At 50.9% G+C, this 25,112-nt stretch overlaps 10 protein-coding genes across 10 annotated transcripts; 5 read left to right on the top strand and 5 right to left on the bottom strand.

Moving 5' to 3' along the window:
* Positions 1–672: 672 nt before the first annotated feature.
* On the bottom strand, positions 673–2,841 carry PMZ80_006562 (uncharacterized protein; the record flags this gene model as incomplete). Its single annotated transcript, XM_064874974.1, has 2 exons — positions 673–2,535; positions 2,590–2,841. 2 exons carry the CDS (start codon positions 2,839–2,841, stop codon positions 673–675), a joined length of 2,115 nt encoding a protein of 704 aa, XP_064729374.1.
* A 670-nt stretch (positions 2,842–3,511) lies between these two features.
* Positions 3,512–4,003, top strand: PMZ80_006561 (uncharacterized protein; the record flags this gene model as incomplete). The annotated part of the gene is made up of 1 exon (XM_064874973.1): positions 3,512–4,003. The coding sequence occupies one exon, from the start codon at positions 3,512–3,514 to the stop codon at positions 4,001–4,003; it is 492 nt and encodes a 163-aa protein (XP_064729373.1).
* A 435-nt stretch (positions 4,004–4,438) lies between these two features.
* PMZ80_006560 (uncharacterized protein) lies at positions 4,439–5,773 on the bottom strand (the record flags this gene model as incomplete). The annotated part of the gene is made up of 1 exon (XM_064874972.1): positions 4,439–5,773. The coding sequence occupies one exon, from the start codon at positions 5,771–5,773 to the stop codon at positions 4,439–4,441; it is 1,335 nt and encodes a 444-aa protein (XP_064729372.1).
* Positions 5,774–6,283: 510 nt separating this feature from the next.
* Positions 6,284–7,796, top strand: PMZ80_006559 (uncharacterized protein; the record flags this gene model as incomplete). The annotated part of the gene is made up of 2 exons (XM_064874971.1): positions 6,284–6,859; positions 6,909–7,796. The coding sequence occupies 2 exons, from the start codon at positions 6,284–6,286 to the stop codon at positions 7,794–7,796; spliced, it is 1,464 nt and encodes a 487-aa protein (XP_064729371.1).
* A 2,093-nt stretch (positions 7,797–9,889) lies between these two features.
* On the top strand, positions 9,890–11,607 carry ZRC1_1 (Zinc resistance conferring protein; the record flags this gene model as incomplete). The annotated part of the gene is made up of 2 exons (XM_064874970.1): positions 9,890–9,968; positions 10,025–11,607. The coding sequence occupies 2 exons, from the start codon at positions 9,890–9,892 to the stop codon at positions 11,605–11,607; spliced, it is 1,662 nt and encodes a 553-aa protein (XP_064729370.1).
* Positions 11,608–11,962: 355 nt separating this feature from the next.
* PMZ80_006557 (uncharacterized protein) lies at positions 11,963–14,035 on the bottom strand (the record flags this gene model as incomplete). Its single annotated transcript, XM_064874969.1, has 2 exons — positions 11,963–13,810; positions 13,859–14,035. The coding sequence occupies 2 exons, from the start codon at positions 14,033–14,035 to the stop codon at positions 11,963–11,965; spliced, it is 2,025 nt and encodes a 674-aa protein (XP_064729369.1).
* Positions 14,036–14,622: 587 nt separating this feature from the next.
* Positions 14,623–18,471, top strand: PMZ80_006556 (uncharacterized protein; the record flags this gene model as incomplete). Its single annotated transcript, XM_064874968.1, has 1 exon — positions 14,623–18,471. The coding sequence occupies one exon, from the start codon at positions 14,623–14,625 to the stop codon at positions 18,469–18,471; it is 3,849 nt and encodes a 1,282-aa protein (XP_064729368.1).
* Positions 18,472–20,282: 1,811 nt separating this feature from the next.
* On the bottom strand, positions 20,283–21,602 carry PMZ80_006555 (uncharacterized protein; the record flags this gene model as incomplete). Its single annotated transcript, XM_064874967.1, has 1 exon — positions 20,283–21,602. One exon carries the CDS (start codon positions 21,600–21,602, stop codon positions 20,283–20,285), a length of 1,320 nt encoding a protein of 439 aa, XP_064729367.1.
* Positions 21,603–22,632: 1,030 nt separating this feature from the next.
* PMZ80_006554 (uncharacterized protein) lies at positions 22,633–24,003 on the top strand (the record flags this gene model as incomplete). The annotated part of the gene is made up of 1 exon (XM_064874966.1): positions 22,633–24,003. The coding sequence occupies one exon, from the start codon at positions 22,633–22,635 to the stop codon at positions 24,001–24,003; it is 1,371 nt and encodes a 456-aa protein (XP_064729366.1).
* Positions 24,004–24,150: 147 nt separating this feature from the next.
* TMA22 (Translation machinery-associated protein 22) lies at positions 24,151–24,807 on the bottom strand (the record flags this gene model as incomplete). Its single annotated transcript, XM_064874965.1, has 3 exons — positions 24,151–24,563; positions 24,616–24,703; positions 24,754–24,807. The coding sequence occupies 3 exons, from the start codon at positions 24,805–24,807 to the stop codon at positions 24,151–24,153; spliced, it is 555 nt and encodes a 184-aa protein (XP_064729365.1).
* Between the last annotated feature and the right edge of the window lie 305 nt (positions 24,808–25,112).

Genomic DNA, 25,112 nt, shown 5'->3' with positions numbered 1-25,112 from the left:
GCACCTCACCATCGAAAGAGCCAATGATCCACGAAAGAGTTCTTGGTATCAAAAACGGTAGCACGTGGGTGGTAAGAAACGACAAGGTGCTTGATGCCGGTTTGCGTCGACAAGCACGATAGTGTCTTGGTGCTCGGCGTAAGTGGGGGTTCGCTCCATGTTGATAGGCTTAAGAGGGGGTCGCCGTGGATAAGGTTTCACGGTCCTGGCACCACTTGGCACTAATTTCTCGCGCTCTCTGATGAATCCTCCTAGGCTCCCGAACTTGAAGTTGTAGACGTGGAATTCGTCTTGACACAGGCATAGCATCAGAACAGCGGTTCGTGCAGGGTAGCATTGCGCTGACAACAGGACAGAAGCACAAGACGGCACCAGTTGGTAACAAGACCAAGGGGCCCCTAGTCCGACTAAATCATAGTTTGGTAGGTGACTGCTTAGTGGACTGTCAGTCCTGTCACCGACGGTTGACGGCGGTATTGGTATGGTTTGCAGTGGAGTGTCACGACTGCAGGTATTGAAAAAGCGGACAGTAGACGGGGGTCCATGCGGACCTCACGTCAGAACGTGCGGGCGAGGCAAGAAGGGAAAGAAGCGCTCAAGCCACGGTCGTTCAAGCAACGCTATTTGGGTATCATCGTATCTTCAAAGCAAGCTCGTCCTCCGACTCTCAGCTCAAATCTCATAAAAGTAATCCTCATCCAAACCCTCGCGAGTCGGCACCTCAGGCGCATCGATCCCATCGATCCCCTCGATAATGCCCTCCTCGTCATTTCCCCTAACGTTCAGCAACCTCACTTTAAGCCCCATCTCTCCAATCATCTTCACTATCTTGTTGGTCTCAGCTGTAATTGGCTGTTGATCAAGCAACATTAACAGGCCGTCTAACCACTCACTAGCAATGACATGGCTCTGCGGCTGAAATGTCAGAAGCACAACCTCTTTCTGGTTTGCTCGTGACGATGCTTTGGATTCTTGTTTTCTGTGACCTTTGCCTTTCGATGAGGTGAGGCGTGATCTTGGTTCATAGCCGTGTATCGTGATTTTCGTGGTTGTGTAGCGCTCAGTATCGGTTGAGCTTTTTCGTTCTTGATTTGCGGTTATGTTCGAGACGACTGAGGATACCGACGATAGTGGCAACGTGCTTTGCAATGTGTTCATCTGCGGTGGCATGTCCCATATCTCTTCGAAGTCGGCCCAGTGCAGAACCTTCCTGTCTTCGGCAAGCTGAATGTAGCGGTAGCCATGTATAACTTGCTCTTCAAGATCTTGTGCTTGTACCGGACCACCGATCTCCTGATCGTGAGCCGTCCTGTGAATATGCGGAAACCATGCGCCTTGCAACAAACACCGTATCCTTTGCTCTTTGACGAACTGTAGTGCTTCACTTTGCAATTCATCCCTCGTGCCTCGCAGATGTCGACTCCACAAATCGTCATATGCTAGATCAAGAAGCTCCATTTGTAGCTCCCTCAGCCGTTTGCATTCGTAGCTTGCTAACTCTTGCTCGATTGACTCAATACTTCTAGTCCTTTCGGCACTGCCAACGACACTCTCAACCAAGATTCTTACCAGCTCCATGATCTTGTGAAAGTCATCAGCTTCAGCACCTGTCTCTTTCCACAAGCGCAGGAAAGCATGCAAAGCAGCAACGTGAAGCCGGCTCCAATGTAGCAATAGCGGTCTGAAAACTTCCTCGTAGTTTGCGCGACTCTCGAGAACCAAATAAGCTCTCTCTTCATGCTCCTCAAGCTTGTCAACCTCGAAGTGCTCGAATAGAATTGCAGTCACAACCAAGCTCGCTCTTGCTAAGGGACATCGTCTTTCCCTTGATAGCATTTCTTGCTCAGCAAGTATGTTCTGGAACTCTTCTTGATGTTTCCGAACATAGTCTGACAGATCCATCATGCCCAGGAAGCCCATGTCCTCAAAATCAGGTTCAGGGTTCTCGACCGTGAAACCCAATCTCCGCCACTTGTTCGGGTCGTGCTTCGGTCTTGTTGAGTCTTTCGTCGACTGCAAATGCTCTTTTTCGGGTGGATTGCTCGACAAGTGTATTGCTTTGATAGTCCTTCGATGCTCTGGCTTTGCTATGTCGACAGGGACATCCCGCCACCGACTCAAGAGTATCTTTGTAAGCTGTTGAAATTCCAGCAGAGGGTGTGCCAGATCTTGCAGTGCCGAGCTTTGAATAAGAACATAAACTGCTTTTATCACACCCAGGTCCTGTATTCTCTTAATGAACTTCGGCCATTCTGCTTCATCGTCCACCGTGATAGCATCGCGCATGAGAGCATTGATCAGCTGCAGCGCATTGGCGCAGAGGGCGTGATCTGCGGAGGAGAGTCTACTGACGAGCATCTCGAGAAATTGCGGATAGTGACTGATAGCCGGCTTCAGCGCCTTGAAACCACCGATGTACTCGCTCGATGAAGATACCCGTTCTTCGTTGTGTGGTCTAGAGACAATCGAAACGAGCACGGCCATAGCCCCCCTCAGAATGTTGACTAGTGGTTGACAGACGACCAGTTCAACGGCCTATGCTCTTGAATCAGTCGTCTGTGCGCCATATGTGAGGGTCTATTCTCACACCTTTTGCACGACCTTACTGCTAACACCATCCCATCCTTGGTCAAGCTCGAGCAGCCGGGCGAAGCTGGCCAAGCTATATGCAAGAGTATTGCCCGAGGACTCCAGTATGACATCTCGCAGTCGTGCAAGCCCACCCTGCGCGCAGAAATGCTCAGCAAAAGAAGGATCGTTGGTCATTGTCTGCAGCTTGAAGGCCGCCATCTTCCGTGTCGCCTCTTCGTTGCTGGCAAGACCCGCCAGCAGGTCTGCCATGTTTGGAGTTCGTAGATTAGTATTATTCATGGTCCGTGGTGTAGAGTAGCGATCGTGGTGAAGGAGATTCGTTCAAGGTAGCCCGCTTTCAGGTGCATGCGCAAACAGTACTGCGGGGAACGACACATGATCTGTCAACACAGAATGAATGTCATGGTGGTGCTCGTCGTGGTTCACACAGCAGCAGCATGCTTTGAGTACGACTTCATCCAGATCGTGCTACCGAGAGCTATGATTGGCTACGGACAACGCGAGACTGAATTGACTGCAGACAAGCACGTGCGGCGGAGAAATTGCCCGCGGCTTCCGAGCCAGCGGACAGCAATAAAAACTGTCAGCACATAAACATGAGTTCTTGGCTAAAGCAGCATATTTCAGCGGCCATGACACACAGACACAACCGAATGAGCAGCATCAAGGTAGGTAAAGCTGAGGCACGTAAAAGGAACACTCGTACTGTGGTATCTCGTGATCTCCTGCAGGCGCAACCGAGGCGTACCTTCCTTCCCTTTCCTGCTGCGCCACAGTGGCGAACCACGTCACTCCTTCCCCCTCTCTCTTCCCCCTGTCTCGTGCCTTCCTCTTGCTTAAGAAACCTTTGTCTCGCACAAACCGGAGACCGTTCGATCATCTTCAGTTGACCTCCCTATCATCCAATCACACGACAACCATGGACGAAGACATCATCCTCCCAATCCTCTTCCTCTGCTTCTTCATCCTTTTCCCCTTCGGCGTGGTCTTTAGCGTAACAGCCTGCATCGCCGCCTCCCGCACCCGAGTTTGGAAAAAGAAGCAAGCATCCCAAGCAAACATCGAAGCTGAGCCCTTGGCACCTACTGAGGAAGAAGAAGACGACTTCCTCGATACCGAAGATGAAGCAGACTACCACAAACAGAAGGTCGAAGAGCGAGCCGACATGCTCCTGACTCCACGCCAGAAATTCCGCAAGGAGCTCAAGAAGGCCTGGAGTGGAAACCAGAAGGATGCACAGAAGCAGAGGGAGAGGGAGGAGAGACGGAAGTTGGCGAAAGCCGTTGCAAGAGAGGTCGAGCGACGGGAACGAAGACGGAACAGACAGGAGAACCACGCTGCAGGTTCTTCGAACGAGACGGAGGGGTTGCCTAGCTACAACAATGCTGTTGCTGGCGACAGAAAGCAGTAGGGATTCGACTGAGGGGATCTTAGAGCATCTGGCAGTAACCAGCATGGTGTGCCAACGTCTCTATGAATGACCGAAGCGAGCGATGAACATCACATATTTGCCCACAGAATGATACATTTTTACTGTTTCTTATCTCATGCCTCTGATGTCCAGTAACAAGGTTCCTTAATTCTACATTGAATCGAGGGAATATGGAGGTTGCTTCACGCGCGGTCATCGCACGATACTAAGTTGTACGGAACCTTGCAGTTTGTCATTGGCGACCGTTTCCAGCTCAGCCGTAACACGAATACGGGCTTTCTAAACAATATGCATCGCCCCTAGTGTGATGAAATAGTTTGGAGCCATTTGCTCTCCTTACTGTGCCTAACCCATCGAAAAGCGATTCATTGGTTATGGCCAGAACAGCCTCGGGCCTCGCTGTTTCGTGTCTCGTTACATCCGTGCTATTCCTTGCATGATCTTGACCTGCCACGGCGCAGCCTCACCTTTGACGTGCCCACTTGAACGCCGCTCTTTCCGCCCTCGGTCATAACCGATATGTTCGATTATTTCATCCTCGCTCGGCTTGCGCAGTAGCCTCCTCTCTCGCGTGTAATATTCTGAGTACTCCCCTGTCGAGCTTCGGGACCTCACATAGCCCATTGGCTTTGGTAGCGGCTTGAGTGGTGCACTCGCAGTGTGGTCGAGCTTCTTGCCTGCCATGTACGCTGCAAATTCAAGTTTCTTCGGAGAAAGCTCTGTGTGAGTGCTTGTGGTTGAGATGTCAGACCGTGTTTTACTGTGGCTGGAGCGTGGTCGAATGCTAGCTGTGTCGAGGATATCGCTCATGCTGCGCCTTTCCGATTGGGAGAAGGAGGGCCAGAGAGTATGACTTGAGCGGTGAGCGTTCTTAGGTGATGTATGTGGTGGGCTGTGGGGCGCGTTGGTGTAGTCCTCGTGTCTGGAGCGTGATCGAGAGGAATGCTTCGGTCGACGTTGTTCTTGATGTACTTCGCCACCATTATGAGAATGCCTGTGATGTTCTGAGCGAGGTCTAGACGACCGACTGCGAGCACGATGTTGGTCCTCGGATGCATCGTCCACAGCGGTATGACGCTCGCTACGTTCGCGCTGATAAGACTTCCGGCGCCGGTGCTTTGGTCTGCTATGCGGTTCTTCCTCATCGTGTCCATTCCATGCAACAGGATCGAAGATGACTTTCTCACGTGGACTCACACCTTCTGCCGCTTCCTGGATCTCCTCATGGTCCTCTACATAAGCTTTTCGTGGTGCTGCACGGCTACGACTCCGGTCCCTGGCTTTGGCGGGTGGGCGATCATCGTCCGCCTCGTCGAGTAAGCTCTCGTACTTCGAGATTGGGACATCTTTCTCCTCAGACTCTACCTTTTCTTTCTCGCTCAGCCTTTGCTCTGCCAAAGGAGGACCTGAAGCCCTAGGTTCTTGACCTTCATCGATTGGCTCGAAAGATCCTGGAACGTTCTTCGGCAGCTTGCCCGGGAGCGCTTTCTCTGGCTTGGGCACGGTCGGTGTTTCCGAGGTGACTTTGATGAACGGCATAGATGGTGGCGCCATGAATGGCTGTTGTTGGCCAATGTCGACATTTTTGGACCAGCCACCGTCGCCTCGTCGTAGAAACTCCTCTTTGATATGTTCGTCAGTCTTTAGGGTTAGCTTGTGGCCTCGTCGCGCTGTTGGAGAGCCGCCATTATGCCCCTGATCACTACCCTGCAGCGCTGCGATGCGATCCCGGACCGATCCACCTGACATGGTCACGGAACGAAAAGATTCTTGTTAGCGATGCAGTTCGAAGCAGTCATTTTTGGATCCCAAATGCGAAGACCCGCAGTGAGCGTAGCTTCGCGATAATTCTTGTACACCATCACGGAGAGGTAAGTAGGACGGCAAGTCTGGCTGGTCAGTTCGAGTGTCGGAATATGTGGTTCTGTAAAGGGAAACTCAGCCGGCAGAGGGCTATATGAGCGACTATTCCTCGACTTTGACGTGGTGAATGAAGGCTCCGCTTCATGCTCACATTCCCATGTAATCACATGAAGAAAGTGCCGTGTTGTATCGCTGGCGCCAATTGTCAGCTGTTAGGCGCACCCCAAAGGACCAAAGCTTCGATAGAAGCGGATCAACAAGCGTTTGGTCATTAATGGCAAACTCGCGATTGATCCTTCTTTGGTCATTTGGGATGCCTAAACGTCAGTGCTCGAGCATGTCCTTCCAACTCTCCCAGCTGCCTGACGTGAATCTGTTCGGTCTCGCATGCCCATCATGAAGCAGTCGAACGAGATTCAGCAGATCTCAATAGCCCTCAGCGCTGAAAAGGGTGGCCCTGTACGAGCGACTGACCTGAGCTTAGAACAACTTCAAGAACAGCTTGCTACTTTTCGTAGAGCTCTTACAAACAAAAATGAAGGACTTCTGCCGGAGTACATTCGAGACCGCCTTTCACCGTTCAATATATGTGTCTCCCATCAGTTTGCCGACCGCGTCAAGCAACTGCATGAATCACTCGATAAGGCCATTATTGATATCATCGATCGTTGGTTCGACGACACGAAGGCAGATTTCCCAGCTCGCATGCCACTTGAGAAGCACGAAGAGGACCTCCTACGCTGGATGAATGGTCCTGGTCGTGAAGCTGTCCCGAAGTTCGCAGACAAGTATGGCATGTGGCGGAGTGATTATCTTATTGAGAGAAACCAAGAGGAACTCGAAAGTGCAAAGGTTTGTGAGATAAATGCTAGGTTTCCATACAACGGGTTCTGGCCAATCGGACTGCATGAGCGTGGTAGTCGGACAGTTGCGGGCGAGCAGTGCAAGTATAAGTTTCCGAATGACTTCGAGGTATGCACGGGTTTTGGCATTGGGAGCACGCCTACTAACTCAGTTCTAGTTGACCAAGAAAGTGATTTTTGACTCTTTCAACAGCACGAAACCGTTGTTTCACATTTGCGAGAAATGGAAAGGCCCGGACCAAGACCCCCTTTTGTGCGAATGGAAGCGGCGGACTGGCCAGGAGGCTATCAAGATCAAGCCTTCGGAACTAAGGCTCGAAGACGATACGTTGAAGTACTGTGCTGAACCGCAAGTGAACGAAGCTCAGACCGAGACGAACGGTGGTAATGGCGGCCCCCGGCCAATTGAACAGTGCTCGCTAGAGCTGTTTCAGGACGAGTATGCTCAGCTTGACCCAGCTGTTTTGCAGAAGATCGCTACATGTTGTGTCAGCGATTTACGGACCGTTTTCATCACACACGACAAGCGCTTGCTTGGTATCATTGAGCAAGAGCTACCGGACCTCGTCGAGCGAGGGGTTTTAACAGCTGATGAGCGGCAAGCTCTTGAGAATGGTATAGCACATACTATACTGGCGGGGTCAAATGAGATGCAACAGATACTCAAGCTATCCAAGTCAGACGAGAAATTGAGAGGCAAATACATCGTCAAAGCTGTCCGGGACGGCTTCGGAACAGGCATACAGATGGGTAAAGGTCTGTCGCAAGAAGAGTGGCTGAAATTGCTCGAGTCGCAGGCTGTGAAAGCATTACTGCCGAGCGAAGGTACAGTAGTGGTCCAGAAGCTTGTCGATCATGTCTGGTATGACATTGTTAGACATGATGGAGATGATGCTGGTCAGCCAAAACTGTTGCATCTCATTGGCTCATACCATATGATCAATGGTAAGCTTGGAGTGTACGGACCATGGCGTGTTGGCGAGGAGCTTCATGTTGGGCTGCGAGGACCTGGAGACCTCGTATCTAGCACAATAATTAGACAATAGACAGAGAAGGACTTCGTTAGTCATGACCACAATGTCACGAGTGGGTGTGTCAAATGACTTTGCTTCAACTCCGGAATTGTAGCCTTTCTGTACAGATCGTGTGCGATGTGGAAAACAGAGTATACTATCCAATTTCACTAAACTCATTCTCGGGAAGTTTACCTTCCATTCACTGATCATGAGGAGGATTATCTGCTACAACGCACATGATGCATCGCGCAAACACAATCCAGAGTATTTCGTAGAGCCATTTCATGATATGATGTCCGTATCCGCTATGATCAACATGACGAAAAAGCTACAAGCAAGCTTCAAATTGTTAGCACAACGGTCGCCTCCTACCTAGTATAGAACTCACGATGAGGATGAGCAATCCAACTGCAAGCAACGACCACTGCGAAGCTCTGTTACCTCTATCGTTAATGGCACTTTGCTCTCGAAAGAACCGGTACGTTCCAATGATAAGAATAATGATGGATACTGCTTGACAGATACAGGCCTTGTATCGCAGCATGTGATAATGATCGGGCCGGACGACTTTTGAGATCTTCGACATTTGAGCAACGACGATGCCCATCCACGATGTAGCGTTGGACAGTGCGAGCCAGTTGTGCCACGTCCTGTCATTGGCTATTCGCGTTAGCTCGAAAGTCGAGGCAGCCATTGCGGCTTACCCAGATGGTCGGTCAAAGTTCCTTCGTCACTGAAGAAATCGACCGCCACGTGTGTGCTCCATAATGCCTTAATATTCGCAAGTGCCGAAGAAATGGTTTCAGACGGCCCAAGCTTCTGCTTTTCTGTATGATCCTGCATGCTCATAGGCTATTTGTTGTGGCACGCAGATGTTTCGATCGTGAGGGAAGACACTTGATCAGGCGGGAAGGGAGTCCGAACAAGCCTGACTAAGACCGACAAACTCCAGAAAGAACGAGCGGCAGGATTGGGAAGGAGGGATGGGCGTACTTCCCAGACCCAGGTCCACGTACATGGAGCCTTCCTTCGAACACATTGTGCACCTAGTTGAGGCAAGTGCTGCCCAAAAAGACCCTATAATGCAAAAGCAAGTAGGCAATAGAAGTAGAAGCGAGCTTCTTTGGAGAGATGAACGCGACCTATGATATAGCGACTTCACACCTTCATAAGCAAGATCTGTACTATGTTTTGACAAATTGTTTGCGGTCGCACGAATCAGTCTTTGGTGATCAATTCTGGACTTCGAGCTTCCGTCGGGCTGGCCACGCACTCCCGCCTCGTGCGGTGTTGCGAGGTTAATGGTTTGCTGGTGAAGCGTGAAAATTGCCGAACTGTAATAAAGGTCCTCGTACTGGTCATACAGTAGGTAACAGTGATATCGGGTAGGCCGTCAAGGTGGTCCAACAAAATCGACCCTATAAAGCATGCTGTATACAGTGTGCTTGTTTACAACGCCCTTCATGCACACGTTCCGATAAGCGAGAAACAATCTCGCAGGATCGTCAGCTCGAAGACTATATGAGCGACCACATATCGGCGAAACACCGGAGAGGTAAGTCAGAAGAAAACCTCGGAGGCAGACGGAGTGAGTTCGACAGCTCTGATGAACAGAGAGCAAAGAAAGGGTGGAAGGAGAAGAACGACAAACCTGTGAAGCTTGATCGTGACTAGTACTGCAAAGATACGAAGCCCTAACTCTGGTCACGTGACTATGAAGCCGCCGCATCATTTTTGGAAAAGGTTCGCCGGCATCGTTGGTGGAGGCAAGAGCGGAGCAAGCACGAAAGCGCAGCAAGAGCAATCGTCAGTTCTGGTACAATGGAGGACAAACTCCAACTCTTCGCAAAGTCCAAGGTAATTTGCCTCCATAACACTCTTCTCTTTTCATTTCTACGCAAAGCTTTAGTAATCACACAACATTCTCTAGTAGTCACCGACATTCAGAAAAGGCCGCAACTACACCCGCCGATACCTCAGCGGATTTACCTCAAGTGCCTGAGCATGCACACCTGAAGCCGACACGAATACATCACCCCAGCTTTGCAACCTCACAGATTACCCTGCAGCAGTGCTGCTCCTACCCCAACAGACGACGGAAGCAAAAGCTCGGGAAGCACACAATGGGCTTAACGAAAGAGCAGAGGATATGCATCCTCCTCGCCATCGACAGTGCTTTCTTTCTACTTGAGCTAATAGTCGGTACGTCGCACAGTTGAGAGGAGAGGTAGCACAGGTACTAACAGGTTCTTCTACAGGCTACACCGTACATTCTCTGGCACTGGTTGCCGATGCCTTTCATATGCTGAACGATGTACTGTCATTATGTGTTGGATTATGGGCCGTCAGAGTGGCGCAATCTGGCAGCACGAAGATGTATACCTATGGTTGGCAACGAGCAGAAACACTAGGCGCACTCGTCAACGGTGTCTTCCTTGTCGCGCTTTGTGTTACTATCTTCCTCGAAGCACTTCAGCGATTTGTCGAGAAGCCAAACGTCACGAATCCCAAGCTTGTCTTAATTGTTGGTTGTCTGGGCCTGGCTTCAAATATCATCGGTCTTGTGCTCTTTCACGATGTCGGGCATAGCCATGGACCGGGTGAAGCTCATGGTCACGGCGACGAGGAAGCAGGTCATGCGCACGCAGATGGACACTCCCACGAGCAAGAGCACGATCATTCACATGCGACAGAGCAATCTCCATTGATGAGACAGAAGCAGAGTCCCATATCAACAGCTCGTTTCTCCAGCGCTGATGAGGACAACACTACAATTGCCTCGAACCCCGCAACTCCTAGGAAGAGCGCGGAGCATTCGAACAGACACAGAAGAAGAACGTCAGGCTTCGGCTCAGTAGACAATATCCACATACACCCAGCCTCTTTCCGCCACGACATCATTCAAGCAGCACGATACCAAGACGAACCACTTGAAGAAGAAGCAGTCTCCGAAGACAACAACGAAGATGGTCATTCGCACGACCATGTCCAAAAGAACCAAACAAATGGCCACAAGCATGGTTACGGCGCTACTAGCGTCGCAATTGCAGATGCCCACCACAACCACATACACAATCAACCTAAAGATGCAGAATCTGGTTCCGGCGGTAAGCAATCTGGCGGTCATGGTCACAGCCACGGGGACCTCAACATGCGTGGTGTCTTCCTCCACGTCCTAGGCGACGCGCTCGGCAACATAGGCGTTATAGCAACCGCCCTCATCATCTGGTTGACCACCTTTCCTGGTCGTTTCTACTTCGACCCTGCCATCTCTCTTGTCATCACAGCAATCATCCTCACGTCTGCAATCCCACTCTGCAAGGCCGCATCGAGAATATTGCTACAAGCCGTACCAATGGGTCTGTCCATTGACGAAATCAGAGCCGATATCGAAGACTTACCGCGAGTTGTGGAAGCACACCACTTGCATGTGTGGCAGTTATCCGATACTAAGCTCGTCGCATCTTTACACGTCAAAGTCGATCTCGACGTGAAAGGAGCAGGAAGCGCATCATACATGAAACTCGCACGCGAGATCCGCGCTTGTCTCCACGGCTACGGCATCCATTCATCCACTATCCAACCCGAATTTCTACGTTCTGCACCAGGCGACCGAGATCTCCTGTCAGATGATCAAGAAGCTGGCTCGAATTCTTCGAACGATAACACAACGGCTGTCAATGGCTCAAGCACAGTAGTTGGCGGCATATCGTCAAAAGCAGGCAGTTTGTTAAGTGCTGATGGTCATATTGCTGGGCCGGGCTGCATGATGGACTGTGAAGATACCTGCGGCGCGAAGGGTCAGTGCTGTCCTAGTACGGATGGAAAGGGACTTAGGTAGAGCCCGGTCAGACCCTTACGCGGATATCGAGACAACGATGGAGATGTTATCCATGGACTGTCACGAACGTTTTGACGCGGCTGACATAAGATGGACCCGCGAGGACAAGGACTGATTGGTGATAGAGAATGGCCGATAGCAGCTGTCTTTGCGGATACGGAATTCTCGAGGAGTCCAAGACGAGTTACGATTAGTTAGTAGTAAGGCAGGCACTTTGTACTTTTGTTGTATCATACACCGCATAGCATAGGTCGGTATCAGGACGCATAGCTTCACAAAAGAGGAGCTGAAGAATATTTGCATGCCTTTCCAGAATGTTTTCTGTTGCTGTTGTGCTGTGAACCACCCACCACCTTTACATATCTCTATACAGCAACCAAAAGTAGAAGCTCAACACAGGCACGCTAACGTACACCATACTCTTCGTGAATTCCTCCACCTTTGTCCTCGAACTCCTGAACAACCACGTGGTACTAATGTGATATGCGACCCATTGCGTCTGGCTCATTTGCGACGGGTCGTGGTACACCCTGGCGTAGGCTGTCCGATCGTGTGCTGTGGTTGGGTTGCCCCAGTCGTCTGAGTCGTCGATGAACTTCATTTTCGACGGTGATGTTGAGCGTGAGCGCGACTCTGATGGGAGGTTTCCGTAGCCTCCTAGGGAACCATTTCTGCGTGATGTGATTTGGGTTGTTGAGAGTGTTGATGAGATGGAATCGTTGTTAGCTGATTGAGCTCGTAGAGGTGGCGAAGCAGCGTGTTTTGCACTGCCGTTACCGTTCATGTAGGTTTTCGTCGTTGGTAGTAGTGGTTCGTCGCTTTCAAGATCCTGTCTGGAGGTGAAGCTAGACGTTGAAGGTTTCCAGAATAATGCTCTGGCCAGCAGCGCGATCAAGGTTAGTCCCAGTAGTTCGCCGTACCTGATAAAAATGCCAAGCTGATCCGGCAGTAGACACAAATGGTTCTGTACTGTCCCCCGCGGCATATTGAGTACCTTCTCTTCCTTGTCCGGCGTCGGCTTACTATACCCACTCGAGATCATAGCTTCAGAGAGTTCAATCGGATTCAACAAGCTGACAAGCTGTACGCCGGGCCTTCTGACGCCCATCGCCCAACTCATGCTCTTGACGGTAATCTCTTTGATGCGGCCTGTGAATTCGTTGTGTTCGATTTCGCAGTAGTCGTGATCGTCGCCACTGTAGACCATGGCTATTTGGCTGGCGTCGAGTTTGTCGACGATGTCCTTGCTGATGAGTGGTGTGAGGACGTTCTGGTACTGGTAGCCATTTGCGATTCGGATTGCGTGACCTCGTTCGCGTTGTGGTCCGCAGTCTTTTTCTGAGTCGCGGTAGAGGGGCACGTGGGTGAGGATTATGGTTGGGAATTGGGAGGTGTGTACAGAGAGGGGGTCGGTAGACTCTTCCTTCCCTGACTGAGTATCGGCATCTAGAGCTGATACACGATGCGCAAATTTGTGCGACGAACCTGATGCCGCTTTTCTCATCTCGGGAAATGGGGATCTTGCGCCTAGCTGGGTGACTTCTCGTTTGATGGCGCGTTCTCTCAAGACTTTTGCATCGTCTAGGTAGCTCTCTACAGGCTTCCAGATTTTGCCAGATTGCGCTGCAGCTGTACCGTCTCCGGTTCCTACTGCACCTGTCTGGAGATCGACCTGGTCCATGGCACTCAGGGAGACTGTGTCAAGCGACACAAACGTGTGATTCCCGAGGATGTCAATCCTGTTCAATGGGCCGAAGTGCGCATCGAACCTGCTCTTAACATGAGGATTGATTCCACCACCGAAGCCCAGGTCATGGTTGCCCGGAAGTGAAGTGATCAATCTGTGTCCGGATTCGCCTGGCATATATGGCAGGCCAGAGTCGTACCAGGGTTTTACGAACATGTTCTGAAAGCGATCATATTCCCTCAGCCAGAAATCTTGTCCATATCGCTTGTATTGCTTGTCCGGAGACGAGTATTTCTTCGTGCCCCATTCTCGCCCTCCATCAAAGAGATCACCTAAGAACAGTGTTGAATCTGGCTGTAGTTGCTGAAGCAGGGTACGATATGACCGTTTCAGGTAGAGATCCGTGTAAAGGACGGTCAGAGAGGAGAGAGGCCACGGCCGGTCTGGGTAGGTGTGTGGATCGACAATTTGGGGGTCTGCCACAAGGAGGACATGATGAGGTTTCAATCCTGCCTTCTGGTCACCGTGTCAGCTTCCTACCACCTATTCTTTCACATGCCATACCCAGGTCTCCCAGTTGTTCCATAGACACTTCTGTACGTGGCCCTCATACGTGCTTTGCTCCCCCCACCAGACAGTCAAGATCCAGACCAGGAGTAAGGCCAGAGGCACCCGGCCGATCTTGGAGAGCGCTGCTGTTACATGTTGAAGTGTTGACTGAACAGCACTAAGACGGGGCATAGTCGGTATCGCTGTCGTGCTGTCGCAACCTGTCTTGGGGCATGGTGCTCTATTGGTGTTCTTCTAATGCGCTGTTGTTGACATCGATGCAATGTAACTTTATTGCAGCAATGGTACGATATGCTTGTGAAACTATGGTCGTATGTGAAGAAACGTCTCAAGATATGTGCTCTTTACCCTCATAAGGTGAAGGGTGCACGTAACGCTAATCGGCAGGAACAACCGCTTACAAGGCCATTCATGGGGTCGGCATGTGCTAAGCTGTCCTGGCTTCGGGCGTGATTGGTGCTGAAGAAGCTTAGCTTGTGGGTGACAACATCCACTTTCAAGCCTAGGTAGATACAGTGCTACCCACAATTAACGAAGACTTTCTTCCTCGACTGACATGACTGACAACGTCAACGCGTCCTCTCCCGTTAGGCGACCATTTGTTGGGCGTCTATGCCATTCGGAAACCATGGAAGTCGCTAGAGCACGATTTCGCTGGCAAGGTCACTCGACATTCCTAGAGTCGTCACCTACAGGGTGAGTGCTATTCTAAGCAGTTAGTCAGGTCGTGCTCGCACAAGCATGCTACGACTTGAAGTATGGATCCATTCTCGATTGCAAGCGGCGTTGTTGGTTTGCTGGCAGTAATCGGCGAAGTCACCAAAGCTGTCAAGGACTATGCTACAGCCGTTAAGGATCGGAAGCAGGACATACACAATTTGCACCAAGAACTACTGCTTCTCGGTGGAATACTCGGCCAGCTGAGGGATTTTTTGTCTACCCAGCAAGCACAAGATGCAGCCTTCGACGATGACTCTGTTCTCCGAAATGCTCTCGTGAACTGCACGACGCGCCTTGAGCGGGTGGGTGATAAACTGAAGGCAGGACATGAAGGTAAACTGGCACGAACTCTTGACAGGCTGAAATGGCCGTTTGAGCAGGATGAGATCAAAAAGCTGGTGGACGCCTTGCAGCGCTCTGCTCAGACGTTTCAATTTGCGCTTACCACCAAAGGTCTGAGCATTCTGTCAAAGGCAGCTGATGCAGCCGAGACAGCTTTGCATGAGCAACGTGCAAGTTTTCGGAAGGTGATGGACATGATGCGTGAAGAGTCGTTGCCCACCGTTGACGTGCAAGGCAAGCTCGCCCAGTCTGAGAAGATGTTAGCCGTCCTGCCGTCAATACTAGATCAGACAGGGGAGATTAAGGAAATGAGCCACCATCTGCGTCTACAAGAAGAGAGAGAGCAAGCACGACAGAAGGCTGAAATCTTGGCCTGGCTCATTCCTGCCTCGAGTTTACATCGGCACGTAGAAACGCAAAGAAAACGAATCAGCGACACTTGCGAGTGGTTTCTTCACTCTGACGAATTTGAGAAATGGCAATCGCTCAGTGAGGCTGCTTATGATATGCTCTGCACGGGACACCCTGGGGCGGGCAAAACCATTCTTGCTTCTTTCGTTTACGATCACTTTCGGACCAAGTACAGCAGTGACGACGTCGTTGTCCTCAATTACTACTGCTCTCACTTCGAAGCCCAGTCACAAGACGCTGCCCATTTTGCAAAGTCACTGCTCCGTCAAACTTGTCAATCGTTGAGCAGGATGCCTTCTGCTGTCCTTGACTTCTATCGAGAGACTAGGCACGACCTCGAAGACATTTTATGGTTTCAGGAGCTTCGGAATGTGCTTCAGAGAGTCATTGGTACGTGCGACAATGTCTTCATTGTCATCGATGCATTGGATGAGCTGGAGGACGTAAGAAGAAGAAATGAAATACTGAAAGTTCTACAGGACATCAGATCCGTGAACCCTAGAACCAAAATCCTTGCAACTACCAGGCCTCATCTTGGCCAATTACAGGCATACTTCTCCTCGCCTTGTATTGTCAATATTGCTGCCAAATCAGAGGATGTGGAACTCTACCTCAAGCAGCGGCTGGCTGAACACCATGATCTTGAGCTGATTGATGATGCATTTCACCACGAGATCATCGATAAATTGACGTCCAGATCACAAGGTACTTTTCTGCTACCAGCCCTTCAGCTCAACAATATCTTGCAACAAATAACCAAGGCTGATATGAGACGAGCTCTGGAGGAGCATACGCAGACGTTGGACGAGGCATTCAAGGCCTCGCTAGACCGCATTTACGGGCTCCCCGCGGCTCGCAGAGACCTGGCTTTTCGAACGATGATGTGGATATCCCATGCAAAGAGGCCTCTGCAGATATCAGAGCTGCAGCAGGCTTTGGCTGTGCGTGAGGGGGAGGAAAGCCTCGATGCCGATAACATTGTACCATCTCGTGTCGTGATTGAATCTTGTGCCGGGCTGGTGCAGCTGGACCAAGAAACAAGTACCGTGGCCTTCTTTCATTTCTCAATCGATGAGTACCTCCGATCACAACCTGGCATTCTTCCGGACCATGAATTGCCCCTTGTCCGAACATGCTTGTCGTATCTACTACATTCTACTTTGAGGACTTTGCCGATGCTGACAGACGATCTCAAAGTTGCCGACTTCATCCAGAACCATGGCTTTTTCAGATACGCGGCGTATTATTGGGGCTTCCACGCACAAGACCTGCAAGTCGACTGTTACTCCGACCTGGCTATCAAGCTTCTGAACAGCTCTCTTCACATCCTGGCTATCTCTCGCCTGCGGCATCTAGACAATCCTTACGCAAAAGATTGGAGAAACCAGGCTACGCCCTGGGCATATTCAAATGGGGCAGGCATCACCATTGCGGCATATTTTGGACTAGCTGATTTGATCGAGCTCTTGATCTCTAAGCTCACAGACAAGACCATCATTAATCGATGTCGCAATGTGTATGGCAATCTGCCGTTGCAGGATGCTGCTGGTTATGGACACACAGACGCCTGCGAAGTTCTCATAGCAAATGGAGCAGATCTCATGGACACCAACAAGCGAAAGTCGACCCCTTTCTATCACGCTGTCACGTACGGACGACTCGAGACCGCGAGGGCCTTACTCAAGCACAATCGAGCCCAGCTAGACGTCCATTGCCGTGGCGGCTGGACTGCTCTACATAAAGCAGCCGACCTTGGTGACGAAGCAATGCTTGAATTTCTTCTTCAGACAGGCGCCTTAGTCGCAGCAGTGGACGAAAAGTATCGAACCGCACTCCACATTGCGTCCAAAAGAGGACACGCCGGTGCTGTAAAACTTCTTGTCCTGGCAGGCGCTAACATCAATGCCAGCTCTCGAGAAGAAACATCGCTTGATCTATGCTCGACCTCGGGATCTATGGATGTTGCACAGTATTTGATATCACAAGGTGCCGATATTGACCATGTAGGCCATGATGGCTGGACACCACTTTTCCGTGCCTGTAGAGGTGGACATGTCGACCTTGTCAAGCTACTCCTGAAAGCTGGAGCGAACCTCTTGCACGAAGACTACCGGCAAAACACATGCTTGTTCATGGCGTGCCGGGCGGGTAATATCGACATTGTCAAGGCTTTACTCGAGCATCGCGACCCGAAGCTACAGTCACAATTGCTCCAAAAAAGGGATCACGGCCATCGAAATGCACAAGAACTTGCTCTGATCACAGCACATATTGATATCTACAAGTACTTACGAGACCTGGAGATCCGACTGGATATCGACAGCAGTCCTCTTCAGTACCAGATCTACAATCCAATTGTCCCACTCGCTCAAGCTATCGAAGCCAGAGATTGGCCTGCTGCCGAGCTGCTACTGAAGAGAACACCAGAGCTGTTGCATCGTGCTGATGGCTCCGGACACTTGCCGATACACATCGCTTTCATCGAAGATGCTGCTGAAATCGCAACGCTTCTGCTGGGCTTAGGCGCATCGATCCATTCTAGAGGTTTTCATGGTTGGCAACCACTACATATTGCTGCCTCGATAGGTTCGGTGGAAATGACTCAGCTAGCGCTCAAACATGGCGCAGATATTGAGGCAAAGACCGGCACTTCACAAACCCCGCTTCTCAAGGCTGCTGCTTCGAACTCTGTTGCGGTCATACGGTGCCTGTTGGAAGCTGGAGCTAACATCTGGGCACGCAATGAACGTGGTATGACTTGCCTACACGTAGCGGCAAGCAAAAGATTCCTGGATGGTATTCGAGAACTATTACAGCCAGACTGGAACGCGCAGGACCTTGTTCATGCCAGAGACCGTCACAAAAATTTGCCGAGGGACTGGGCGGATCGTACTGGTCACTGGGAGGCCGCCACATTTCTACGTCTGCAGGAGAAACTCATCACAAACAGCAATGACGGTCGACGAATGTCGCGCGCCGGTAACAGCTCGGATCACCTATCGCGAACCATCACAAATACGAGTCAGACGAGTTTGACACTGCCTATACCTCTAGCGAGGACGCCAAACAGCTTTGGTCCCGACGAAGAAATCGATAGGTTTGCTCAGATGATACTTGAGCAGGATTCTGATTGATAGCGGTGTCTTGACATTGAACATGGGCAACACGCAGCATCTGAAGTTGTCCCCAGTCCTTGCCAGATGTCTACGACAAGATGTACGTTCCGTACGCCCATGAACATCCAATTTCTGCAACTCTTCTGCTTACGTCGAAGATCCGAAGGACACCTGATTGACGGTGCATCCAGTGATCCGGAAGCCAGCCTCCAAAGCCTGCCACATAAAAATTTTCCAACGAAGAGCAGGCTGTCGAGTCGCACGTCCAGCGACGCCACAGCTTAATAGGCCTGCGTTGATAGGAGGCAATGGGTATGGTATTGTAGTACTAGCTAGAGAAATGGAGAGTGGTACTATGTAAAGACAAGGTCGGGGCAGTACCGGAAGGTACGGCCAGGGCGTACTTGCCCAACGGCGTCAGGAGAACCTTCACCCGAGCCACGTGGACTATCCGGGCCGAGACACAACCATAAATATTCAATACCAGATTCTGTGCACCAAATCTGTGGCATGGCCGAGTGGTAAGGCTCATCACAAATGTTCAACGGTCATTGGCTCCTTACTGCATGAGTTCTGATGTTCTCTATTGACTCAATGCCTCTCTGATTCGTGTGGGCGGGTTAGAGTTGGCTACATGGACGAAACAACCGGATCAAGCAATTTGATAAGACACACATTTATAGCAGCATTTTGCTAGTTTGAAGTCGAGCAGCAATAATGCTCCGCAGAACATACTTGGGTTCCCAAGCGAACGCCAGAGCGCAATTCGTTGATCATGCGCCCACGAAGTGGCAGCAGTAACGTGGCAGGGGAGAGCAACAGGGCTCGAAAGAGTCCTCCCATCTGGCAGGTCCCACAGCCTGTCAGGTGGTACTTCCATTAATAGTTCATGTTGAGTTGAGCGGGTGCATCAGACTCGTGTGTAGGAGGAGCTAGTTGAACAGATGAAGATCGCCGGTTCGAATCCGGCTGCCACAACATTTCTTCTTTTTTGCCGTTTTAACCTTCACCAACTAGTAATGCTAAAAGCAGAACCCCCACGTTTTCGAGCGCGCGCACCGAGCTCTTTACAACACATCTACGTCTTCTCACCTAACACCGCCTCGTCCAAGCTCTCTACCTAGGTAACTCATGCATTGTTGTTAAGGACACTGGCTTACGACATCCTCGTGTTATACGTACTACCGACGAAGCCTACAACCACAGGGCGGACTGCTCAAACCTCCTCGAGTCCTTGCAGCATCATAGCCTGTGATCCACATCCACCTCTGAGGGGATGCAAATTTCGATCAATCGCATCAGACATATCAGTACCATCTCACTGCGACCGACCAGCCTACCAATTTCGGCTTGATCGAACTTCGAAGCTCAAACTCGACGGGGCAAACTCACGACTGATCTCCCTCGGAGCAGCTGTTACAAGAGATGGGAAAATGCGCCAGGATTGTGTATGCATGGAAATGCCTCGTCGGCATTCTAGCAATTCCGGCCCATCGAGTCAGCACAAGAATGAGCCGAACCAAATCGCTGAAAACAGCAGGATATTCTTGACTGTTAAGCATGCTGAACGCATAGATTAACGATGTACTTCTTGGAGAAAGGACGACCAATGCTACGATATACCGAGTTCATCTACGGTCGAGATGACAGCGAGCAGGAGACAAGCCCATACCTGAGAGAGTGGCTGCGAGATCCTCAGATGCGAGCAAGAGCTGTAGGACTATTGAATATGCGATTTGTGCCTTCCTTGGATGATCAGGATACCTATACAAAGAGGAAACGTCACGCATAACGTTACTGATAGCAAGGAAAAGACGAGCAGGCGGTTCTCAGGATTTCGTCAGCACCTCCACCTTGCCAGTACTACTGTCAACTTCAGGTGGTCTCACATCCTCGTGATAAGCCGGCAGCTCATTATCGATATCTTCATATCTCGTGACGGTACCACCGTCTGCCCTTGGGATGGCCATCCCGCTCGCTAACTCAGGCATATATTCATCCAGCACTTCAAACCTGATCTCCGTCCTCAACTGAAATACGTGCCCAGTCGCCGGATGCCGCACATCAGCCTCGACCCGTATGCGATGACCGCGCATAATGGTGTACGTCTCGAAGTCGCCCATAAAGCTCATGTGAGGACTAGCCGTCCAGTCCGCCAAGCAGATACTGTCAGAGAGATATACTTCTTTACCTTCGAGATCTAGTCGCGTAGGCTTGAAGCTGATGGTAGTTCCGGCTTCGTGTTGGCTGCCTTGGCAGTACCGATCGCCTGTGAGTGAGAATGAGGAGCCGAAGGCAGTGTTGGCTGCTGTCATTGCGGTGCGAGAGTATAAGCTTAGACGGAGTGCATCGAGGACGAGTTCGGGTGCTTCAGGATCGTTGGGTGTGACGCGGTGATGCTGGATGCTGAATGCGATGGCTGTCTTCTGGTCTGGCGCGAGCTGTAGCGGGAAGTGGACCCAGGCTTTGAATGCGATACATGGTGTTTTCAGCTCTGGATCGTTGGATGTGAGATGTCTAAATTTCTGCTTTAGGCTATGTGGTTGATCTCGAAGCTCGCGGGATGACCAGCATGGACTAGGAATAAATTCGTGCTTGACGAGTTGTGGGTATGGTGGCGGAACGGTGGAAAACCGCGAGATCGGGATGGAGAGTTCGATGTCTTCGTTCTTAAAGAGGCCGCCGGAGTCGATGTGGGCGACGAGCTTGTACTTGATGCGTGCACGAGCGTCGTGGGTGAAGGTGAAGTCTTCCCAGGATAGGGTGGGTGGCAGCGGGCTGATGCCGTCGGGTATGAACCCGGGGGACCTGTTGCCGACACGTGCGTGCTCAACATGAGTGGGGATGGTGAATGTGAAAGGCCAGGAGAACGTTTGCGGTGGAACGTCGAAGGGTCCTCGGAAGAGGTTCTCGGTATACTCGAAGAGGCGGAGTACTTCGTGCGCGCGGACTCGTGGACCATGTGTACTACCTGCCTTACCGCGGCGGCTTTCGACGTATTCTGTGTCGATCTTGCCACGAAAAGTGATGGATGCAAATGCGATCTTGCGTTGCTTTGGCAGCTTGAATACGACCCTGCCGCGTATTGCTTCGCCCAGGTAGAAATGTTTTCGTCCATCGTGCTCTTCGAGCTCAATGCTCAATGACATCGTATTTGGTGGTAGAGGTTGGTGACAGTTTCCGGCACAGTCCTTTTGTGGCGAACTCTTAGCATCGACTATAGCAGTACGTTATGATCTGTCAAAATCGGGACTATTTAACGGAGGTCAAGATCCAGACTGGCCGAGATCTCAATGATCTGATCGGCTACTTGCTGACTGTGAGGGTTCAAGCAAAGAGCGGAAGCTGCAATAGCTGGGTCGTCAACATCACACCTTCACGGCGCATGACACGACTCTAAATGGCTACTGAGGGGTTCACCGTTCGTATGCCTCGTCAGAGCTTAATTCTTACCATGTATCTATCGCCGAAATGATCGCTGTGGCAAGGATGCTAACATCTCATTGTATCAGCTTGTGCCGAGTGATATTGCACTGGGAAAAGCACTTGAAGCAAGACCCGGCAATTCAGTGATGAGCTGTTTAAAGCTTTTGTACAGAATAAGTCGATAGGTGTCAGAAAACTGAAGAGGATAAGGACGGCTTTCTTGTCCTTGCTCGGTGGGAAGGAGATGAGCGGGCATGGTTTTAGGTCCTAACGATGGACATCAAGCCTAACTTTTAGCTCAGCGTGGAGAAATCCGATTGATGCTAGGATATCGGCGCCGCTAGTCAGAGCGACGACGAGCTCCAGCTCTTTCGAGTCAACAGCTATCCCAGCTAAAGCAGCGATATCTGATCGCGACAGAGCCTTTCCACAATCAGAAGCTCAGCTCAGTAACGCCAACCGACTGTGGAGACTGTAGGCAGCAGCACTCGATCGACATCGTGTTGAGTCACCGGAATTGATGTGCCAATCAAGCGTTTATTGCTGCAGCAGGGGATGTATTGTCCAATGCGATAGAGTGGTATGAAAGTCTCCTTTGTGCGATGGAGTGCTGCTGTCTCTGCCAGGATCTACACACCGAAGTACACGACCGATCACAGCTGTGCAATACATCATAGCAATACTGACGACAACGCTCAACGTCAGGGAATCAAATCCTCATCATCCTTACATAGACCGGCATCAACATACATCATGGCCAAAGGCAAGAAGTCCAAAAATGACGGAAATGCCGAGGCAGGTGAAAAGAAGGCGAAGACCACTCATTTTCTATGCTTTCCACTTGCCTCCGAAACGACTGTCTCACAATTAGCAGAATCCCTGGCGTACTTCCGAAGTGTCTCGACTGAGCCTGAAAAGCCAAAGCGTAGGCTCGAGGAGACGCCGGACGGCAAGGTCAAGGTGGTGACCGGGAAGGCGGGCTCAACATCGAAGTCCAAGCAGCCAGATAATGGAGACAATACTCCTTTCAGTCCGAACGAAGACGATCCACTCGGTAACACCAACAAGCCCACCGGTGACAAGAGGGCATTCGAGAAGAGTCTTCAAATCTTACCTAGCATTGTTCATCGAGCAGCAGGCACATACCATCTCACTCTTGGAGTAATGGATCTGTCAGAAGAATCTCAGATGCAAAAAGCTAAGGGCCTTCTTCAAGGTCTTGACTTGCAACGAATTCTCACAGATGCAGAGGCAGGGCCCCCAGCCGGTGTAAAACAGGCAAGAAAGTGGCAGGACAAAGAGGAGAAGGAGACTGGCGAAGTGGAGGACGAGGTCTCGGCAAAAGTTGAGATAGGAGACGACAAACCACCAGAAACAGATCCGACACGGGGTGTCAAGTCTCTTGGGCGGCCAGTATCTCCTCCGCCGCTTGCCGCCACAAAAACGAGTGCTGAAACTCAGGTACCATCAAGCACTCCCTCACCACCACCATTGTACGTCTCACTCACAGGTCTCGGCGCCTTCCCGAAAGAAAAAGGCGCCCGTGTCATCTGGGCAGGGCCGCGAGAACAGTCAACGATCTCCGACAACTCATCCACTCGACCAACATTCAACGAGAACACCAGATTGTACACCTTCGGCCTTCACCTACGCGAGATATTCCGCAAAGAAGGCTTCATCACCGAAACACGCCCGCTTGTCCTTCACGCTACTGTCGCGAATATGCGGTACAAGATGCAGGCTAAAGGCGGTCGAACGACTAAGGGCCGTAAATGGGCTCATGGGAAGAGGAGGTGGCAGGAAGGCGTTGTAGACGCTAGACCACTGTTGAGAGTTTTCAACCAGTTTGATGGAGACGTTGCTGAAGCTGAACACGCTTTAGTGGGTGCAGCAGATGAAGAGCAAGACGATGCTAGTGATGAGGAAAGAGATGAGAACGAGATTGCACAGAAGCAAGATGATCGTGACCAGCCAGCATCTAGTGCGGAGAGGGAGTACATCTGGTTGAGGGATGCCGTGATCGACCGTGTTGCAATCTGTAAAATGGGTGCGACAGAGGCTGAAGACCCAGCCTGGCGATATTGGTACCCTCCTGTTAGCGAGAAGGCCATATTTGATACCTGAAAGCGGTCTTGCGAACCTGCACAGAGCATGAAAAGCTCAGGTTCATTATCTGGTCGACGTCGTGATGGTCATAGAACTTGAGATCCAGACCATCTCATGCTCTGGATATCCAAGCATGAACAGCCAGATGCAGATGCTCATTTCCCACTATGCTTGCGCCTTCTTCTTCGGCTTGTCCTCAATACAGTCAATGTTATCCTCCGGAATCTGTTCGTAGTTCTCCGTCAGCCAGTCATATAGATCATCACTGACATCTCCCTGCACAGTTATCTCCTCACCGCCAGACGCCGTCTTCGTCACCGAACTTCCTGTTGCGAACTTCTTCCCCAATTCCTTTGCAATCTTCTTCAATTCCAAGCCGTGCTGTTCCAGGCCAGATACCACAGTCACGTATTTTCGCTTGTTGCGTTCCACACGCTTGATGAGGACCATGGCTTCAGCCTTCCGCTCTGCTTCTCTCTGGGCCGCGGCTTCAGCTTTTGCCGTCTTCTTCGCGGCGTCTTTCTCTGCTCGTTTTTGGGCGTCGACTGAGAGTGCGGCCATGTTTGCATTCAGGGTGTCTAGATCGATTGTCTTAGTCCACGCCACCAAGACCCTTACTTCAACGCTCACCTTGAGAGTATAACTTCTTATGCAGGTCTGGGTGGTTGTCCTCGAGCCATTCTTCGCACTTCTTGGTTGTGCCGCCGAACTCGCAGTACTTTGTCCATCGTTAATCGTGATCACTGGGAAGGTGGTAAGCAACTTTACCTCTGGCGGCAGTGTGCAGACTACATACCCAGTATCAGCAATAGTCCTCCTCATTATGGTTTCAGGTGAGCGCACCTCCGCAATAGATCACTTGCCGTGGTGGCTGTGGGGCTGTTTCTGTTTCTGTTGCCATTTTCTTTGTACTAGAGGTTGTCGCTATAACAGAACGATCTGGAGTTGATAGCCTTGTAATCTGGATATGTAGTCTGCGGTATGTCGGCGTCTTAATCCAAGAGATGCAAGATACACAACCCGATACTTCGCTTCTAGAGGGGTGCACGTGGGACTAGCGTCGCCTTATCGATAAATGCTACGGTTATTCATAGCTGCGTAACTAGCGGCAGAATTGGCCGTAGACG

Source organism: Knufia obscura (genome assembly GCF_036327395.1).
Source record: "Knufia obscura strain CCFEE 5817 isolate CBS 148926 chromosome Unknown scaffold_7, whole genome shotgun sequence".
Taxonomy (NCBI): Eukaryota; Fungi; Ascomycota; class Eurotiomycetes; order Chaetothyriales; family Trichomeriaceae; genus Knufia; species Knufia obscura.
The sequence above is the reverse complement of the archived record's forward strand: the minus strand, read 5'-3'. Positions and strand labels throughout refer to the sequence as shown.